Genomic DNA, 7,288 nt, shown 5'->3' on the forward strand with positions numbered 1-7,288 from the left:
TTTCTACCAGTTTTTGGCTAAACAGGACATTCTGCCTCCTAAACATTTATTTCAATAGTTTGTTAACAGAGTTGAGTTGTCCACCATGGTTATAGTTCATTTCCTTTGAAGGCCTACAATAATCGTTGGATTAAGTGACAGTTTAGTCATACAGTAAGTAAATAAAGACTGAGAAAAAACCCATGACTACAAGATGCAAGAAGCAATTCACAGGCTTAATCCTTAGGGCTAAGCTGCCAGAATCAGACTTGATGGCTGACTATAGATTTTCTACAAATGCATCCATAACATTTTCCCCTTAAACCCTGTTCTGAAGCAGTCATGTGTTTTGGTTTCCTATCACAAAACATTCAAATAGCTGCTTCGTGCAACAGGCCAGACAGTTACCCATACAAGGCAAGAATTCCTCTGATCAACAAAAACCTGGTAGCATGAAACAAACATAAGCTAGGTGGCTGATGACGAGGGAGGTAAAAATATCACTGCCATTGGATAACATTGTAATATTAAGATATTTAAAATCATAACTACACTGCATCTTAAATAAATAAATAAATACATTGCGACTCAAAGTCAGCTGCAGTTTGATTGTTTATTTTGTTATTATGGTGAGGCAAATGTGTCTGAACATCTGATCATTCTGATTTAATGGCAACTATCCATGCAGATAGCAAAGGACCATCACAGAAGCATGCTACTTATATGGTTACATATTAGGAAAACAGTCACGTCCATAAGAACCTTAACATTGATACATGCAGACCCCTGAGATCATTTACAAGACTTCAGGAAAATCTCCTAAAATTCCAGACTCTAAACTACCTTAAGAAAGGTGAACATTTTCAGAAATTTCTGGAACTTGATCACAACTCATAACATTTCTTTTTTTTCCCAGGGGCAATCTGGGAGTGCTGTCCTGTTAAGTTTCTGTTTTTTTTTTTTTTTTTTTTGTTAGGCACTGCTTAGAACCAGCCAGCTGGCTGTGTATAATAATGTTTGCCCATATTCTTCTTTTATGATGCACATGTACTTTATACTAAAAACAACTGAAGTCTTACTGCAACTTCAGGAAAAGAAAACATACTTCTCGAGATGTCCATTCATGACTCTGAAATATTATGATTTTAATCAGACCAGTTCAGTGGCCGTGGTCTGTTCATATGAACCCAGCACTGATTCATGCACAGAACACTGATAAGATTCCATAATGTACACTATCTTAGGAAGGGTGAAATACATTTGTGGAATTTAGCATTTTAGACTTGATTATAGCTTGATTACAACTTCTCCAAATTAGACATTTCATTTATTTTTAAAATAAAAGCTTCATCTAAAACTGCCAGTTTCATTTATCTAAAATTCTCAGCTGATAATGTGCCTTTATGCAACAAATTTTCTGACATAATAGAGAATAATAGTAGAATCACAGCAACTTCTGGAAATCAGATGTTCATTTGTCAGTATTATTCCATGCATGTCCACTTACAAATCTGAAATACAATTATCTTAATCATTCTAATTCAGTTGCCTGTGTCCTGAAGGAGACAAAATATTTATGCCTAATTCTTACTTCAGTATAATCACATCACGTCTGAAGAGATAAGGTAGAAAGTTGTCGCTCACCTGTTAGTCAGTGGAGAGCAGGATAAGGTTTAGACAAGGAGTGCTTAATAAGCAATGTATCAAACTGCTAAGAAAGATAAACATAAGCAGAACCCCCACCCTCTCCATCTAATGCTTACTAGTCATCATTCACCACACAGACCATAGCAGCACAATTGTTCAAACAGTAATACATAAACACGTTAAGTATAACTTTACATTCTTGTGCAGAAAGTAAAATGTTTTCATTTTTTAAATATTTAATTTGAGATTTCCTAAGCTTTCCAAGATTCAGAACACCATGCGTAGCTCCTTATTTGTAAACATGGATTTATTTGTGGGCACGCTTATATGGTCTGGGAATGACTCACACTTCAAAGATTTAAGAAATGTATTAATGCAAGATTAGGGTTTCACTTGCAGGAAAAGCCAGAGCCATTTTATATCAATCTTTTGCCTCAAATAATCTGTTTAAATTATGCAAATGTAAAGGATGATGGTAGCAGAGCAAGGGAAGATGCAGTGTCACAGTCTTGTCATTTTAGGGTTATTGTCATTTGGAATTCATAACGTTTGCAGAATGAGCCTTCTGAATAATCTTTGTTCTTTCACATGTGCTTTATTAAAAGTGAATAAAGGAGAGAAAATGAACAATGTAGCTTCAAAATCATTTGTAACGCATAACAGAGAATCAAAAATCTCTGAGGAGCTGAATCTGGAGGCCTTCCTCCTTATACCTTGTCTATGCTGAACAGGGCAGGCACTGTGGGAAATCACCTTTCAGTAAAACTTCTGGAAGTGCCATGCCTAAAGGGCCTAAATCTGCCTTTGTCTGCCAATAACACCAGTTTTGCAAAATTTAACAATATTACTTATATTAACTCTGATTGTTCAAGAACATATTTTAAGGATATGCTTATCCGAAACGACAGCTGTGTACATATATGAACCACATGCCCTCCTCCCCAAGCCCCGTGGTCAGTACTATAGGAGAGGAATGAGAGATAAACAGGTACTGTTACCTGTTTGCTACTTCCGTGTCTTCAGTAGCACATACCATGATAACTGAATTTCATTGATTATTCAAAGCAAGAATGTACCAGCATCATTTCTAATTTCATTTTACATATAAGTGAATTACCGAAGACAGACGTACAATAGTTATAGTCAATATCATAACAGCAGTGAGTGAAAGTATTTTAAATCAGATCCCAAGATGGACATGCAATGGTTATAATTAACATCATAAGAACAGTAAAAGTATATTTAAGTCAGATTTGAATATTAACTGTCATATACTGAGTACCATGCTATAACAGCATTATCCATAAAAAAACATTCTGCTCAAGTGCTGAACCAAACATAAAATATTCATATCACATAGAGATGGCCTATTCATAAGAGTTAGATTTTTCCTTTTCTGTGAAATTTTAAAATATTAGTCTTTATTTGTCATAATTCATACAGAGTAGTTTATACAGTTTCCAAAAATAAAATGTATCAAGTGGCTAATTTTGCTAATTTATCTGTTTAAAAACTAAAACAGCCGCTAAAATATGTTTTTATGAATAAAATTATGCAAGTAATAGTTAATAAACAGTTAATAATAAAATTGTTCATATATTAATTGCAAATATATTTCTGACTGAACAGTGGTTTCTACATAGTCCAGATTTTGCAAGTAGTACAGGCAGTTTAATTTGGAAACTTGTCTTATTCCAATGTATTATTCTACTGCAGGCCAGAGCATTTTGATAGAATGACAAGTGGTTTTAGAGATTTTTAAAGGACATAAGACACAACTTTAGATGATTTAAATCAAGGCATGGGACATTCTTAACAATTTATCTCTTTTGACAGCATGTCGACTGCATCAACAGTTCTGTCAAAGCACTAAATAATACTATTGCCAATTAAGGCAATAAAACCTGGATCTTATCTACTGTATTAAAATAATTATTAATACAATTGCTAAAAATGAACAGTGATATCCCTCTCCCCAAAGAAAAATAATAAAAAATTGATATGCAAAAAGGCCAAAGAACAGATATTTGACCATAACTAACTGATATGGCCATAAAAGTATATATTATAACACTACATCTAAAAGTTGTTGGACGTTTAATTATACACGAAAATAATTTCCATCTTTCCTCATATATATTCCTGTATGACTCCTGTGTGTGTGTGTGTGTGTGTGTGTGTGTGTGTGTGTGTGTGTGTGTGTGTGTGTGTGTGTGTGTGTACTGTATATATATATATATATATATATATATATATATATATATATATATATATATATATATGTTTATATATAAAGTGGTATTTATATAAAGTGGTATTAGAATCTCACTTGTTTATGTTGTTAGCTCTTTCAATACAATCCTTCCTTCTCCAAGATGTGCTGCCTACATTTCCCAGTATGAATATTAATTTAGCATAATTTAGCATCTACTGCTTTTCACCACGGTTACACCTACCAGAAAACTATAAAAGGAAATCTTTGCTACCCATGTCTTTGAGGAAAATATTCATAGTCTACTCTTATATGTTAATGTATATATAAAATGTTTAATGTAGTTCCAATGTAGTTCCTGCTTAAACTAATACAAGACTTTTTAGTACCGGTTTACATATTATAATGTGTGACATCCGTGATGAAGATAAAAACAAAAGAACTCAAAAAAAAGACAAAATTACCAAAAACTAGGCTGTTGATCCACTATTTAAAAAGAGAGCTACCCTATGAACATCCTGGCCAAGGTATTATAAATATATAAAATAAAAATGAATTAAACAGTCTGCTAATGGGAACCACTTTATCTGAACTTTGCTTTTCATGTGCTCAGAAAAAAAATTACTGTGACGCTATTTCATTGTTTGTTTGTGTATCTGTTTATTTTACCATAAACGGTTATAATTTTCAGAAAAAAAGTTTCAGTTTTAAGTGTTTCCTTTTTTGTTCTTCAAACTCCTCCAACCAATGTCCATCTTGGACTTAGGATAGGGGTTATGAATAAATGATCCTAGGCAATATAATTTGATATCCATGCAACATTTGGTTATATAAGCACCTTGAATGCCGCATGACATTTACAATGACACTGTTGTGACTGTAGTAGCCTGTTATTTTGGTGTTTCTGTTAAATTAATGCTCCTTTTAAATCTCTAATGTCAAGGAACATGAACGGTATTATAAGAGCGCAGCACTGACATTTTAATGCAAAACAAAGTACAGTACGCATAACAGAAATTAGTGACAGCTGTGGAACATAATTCTCTACATAAAGAGTCTTTCACTTTTAAAACCATTTCCTTGATCTGATAGATTTGTTTAGTTAGCCATTACATATTGCATACTGTTAAGCACTACTGAGAGATGGCAGCCAGAATAAGTCTGGTATTTCTGTCTTTGTGATATGTATGTACTATAAATAAACACTCAGTTCAGTTCTTTGAAACTAGATCAGTTAAAGGAGCAGTTTGGAATAACTACCACTATCTCTGAAGAAAACAGCTTTGTTCTTCTCTGCTTGCTTTTTTAAGTTTTTTTTTCCCTTCAGGTAGTTTGCACAGGCATAAAAAAGCATCACCTCCAAGCAGCTGTGTACCATTTAAGTATCAAGTGCTGAAAATAACCTTATCAGACTTGCAACATGTTTTGTGGCATAAGCCACAAGAAACTGAGCTGAAACTGATCTGAATGTTGCCGAGATGGTTATGTACCTGCATCACAGTAATGACAGACTAAAGGGATGTGCTACCAAATATCTTTCATTGCCATACTGCTGACAATATTTATATGAGTCTGCAGAAGGAGTTAATATGCTTCATTCTAAAAAGTTGGTGGCCTCCGAACTCATATCAGAAGTAGCCTTTCTGCAAAATATTACTGTCAGGGACTCAGATGAAGCCAGTGTTCGACATCTTATCAATCCATTATTTGTGGACAAAGCAACAGCCCTAGAACAATGTCCGTTGATACTTACGAAATCCCCTGTCCCCCAATTCATGTTATGTTTTATGATGTTTTCATATGACTTCAAAAGGAAATGCAAATGTTTTCAGTTCAAGAGAATTATGTCTCTTTTTCTCCCTCTAGTATGCCTAACTTAAACTCTTACTTAGCAATACGTTCCCAGCTTTTGTCATGCGTTCTTACACACACAATGCTTTGAGGTTTTATTAATATACAGCATTACAAGAATAAAAACAAGCATACACTTTAACATTATTCTTGTAAGTAGCACGGAGGAGAATGAGTGGAAGGCTAGGATTAAATTAGAGAGGCAAAAAAATAAATAAAATAGAAAGGAAGACCAACGTAGCAACATAGCTATCTAGAATAACATGCAGAGAAGATATTTCTTACCTGTAAGGAAGAGAACAGTAGATAAATGTTTGATCAAGAGGCAGTCCATTTATTCTACCCTTCTTCCCCTCCTAATGGCTCCCTGTAGCAAGTAATACACCTTTCTACAATGTATGTGACCTGCTAATGTTGTACAGGGTCACCCTTCTTCCTCTTGTTCTCTCACACTTTGTTGTACTGCGACGACAAGGGTTTCTAACTCTTAATTTTGGGTTTGGTGTGGTTTGAGTTTCTGAAGCACTTATTGTTGCGTCAGATTCGATGCAAAAAACAATACAAGAAGAAGAAAGGCATTTTGTGGTTTGCAGATCGCTCCTACAGACAGTGTTCTATTTGCATACATGTAACATCATTTACTAAACCATTGCTAATTGAAGTATGCTATAGATTTTCACAGCTATTTCCAGAAAGAGACAATAAACTACTAACACACTGTACTGCTTACTATAAATACAAGTCTTTTATCCTGTTCTTAAAATTGTTCTCTCTTTTATCCTGAAACAACTTCTTCTTGTGGAAGAAGATCCCAAGGTTAAAAAAAAAGTGAATTTCTGTACTCTTTCTGAGACCAGTTTTCTTGTAACATTTTGTCCATCCAGAACAAGTCGGTTTCTTCACAAATAAAACATTTTTCTGGTCTTCTGTAGATTTTCTCAAAATTAATTTACATGTATGAATTAATGAATGGATTTTCTGGTCAAAGAAAGACACCTGGAAGTCTTTGCCTACAATTTTTAAACAAATGGCCCTTTCCCACTCAAGGCTGAGGTAATATTTAAAGTTATGCTGCTGTATTTTGTAGCTTTGTTGTTGAACTAACTATTCATCGCAAAATATGATGGCACTTACTCTTAATTTCTTTCTACATAACTGAGATCTCACTTTCCATTTTCAGGGAGTTAATTTCTTGGTTTGTAATTTCTTTATTTTAAACAAGCTTTTTTATACACTGTGCAAGAAGGTGCTGTTAACATGTCATTATATGATGTATGCATATGTTGATCTTGAAGGATTTGTCCTTCAGAAGTGATACAGGTCTGTTATAGAAATGACTAATGCCAGTCTCTGAGAGATGAACTATTGAAGTACTTCCAAAAATGCAAGCATTTAGCGTAGCCATATAGGCCTCTCCTAGATTAGTAGTGCTGTTTGTTGATATAATTGCAAATTGCCAGCTGTTGCAGAGGCCAAACACCTCTCTTATCTTCATATGCATTAAACAATTCTCTTATCTTCATATGCATTATTCGGCACTGTTGAAATGTAGATATGAAGGTACATTGCATAGAAATGTAAAAGGACAGCACCTAGTGT

General features: G+C 34.1%; 1 protein-coding gene across 3 annotated transcripts in view; it reads right to left on the reverse strand.

The window, feature by feature from the left end:
- The window catches only part of CD6 (CD6 molecule), a 351,671-nt gene extending 345,531 nt beyond the window's left edge, over positions 1-6,140 (reverse strand). For all 3 annotated transcript variants that reach the window (XM_044083993.1, XM_044083994.1, XM_044083992.1), the window contains exon 1: positions 5,975-6,140. In XM_044083993.1, coding sequence (XP_043939928.1) covers positions 5,975-6,023 — 49 coding nt within the window. In that variant the 5' untranslated portion in view covers positions 6,024-6,140. The remainder of the gene's footprint in view (positions 1-5,974) is intronic.
- Between the last annotated feature and the right edge of the window lie 1,148 nt (positions 6,141-7,288).

This window comes from Protopterus annectens, chromosome 9.part0 (assembly GCF_019279795.1).
Source record: "Protopterus annectens isolate FY-2018-M chromosome 9.part0, PAN1.0, whole genome shotgun sequence".
Classification (NCBI taxonomy): Eukaryota; Metazoa; Chordata; order Ceratodontiformes; family Protopteridae; genus Protopterus; species Protopterus annectens.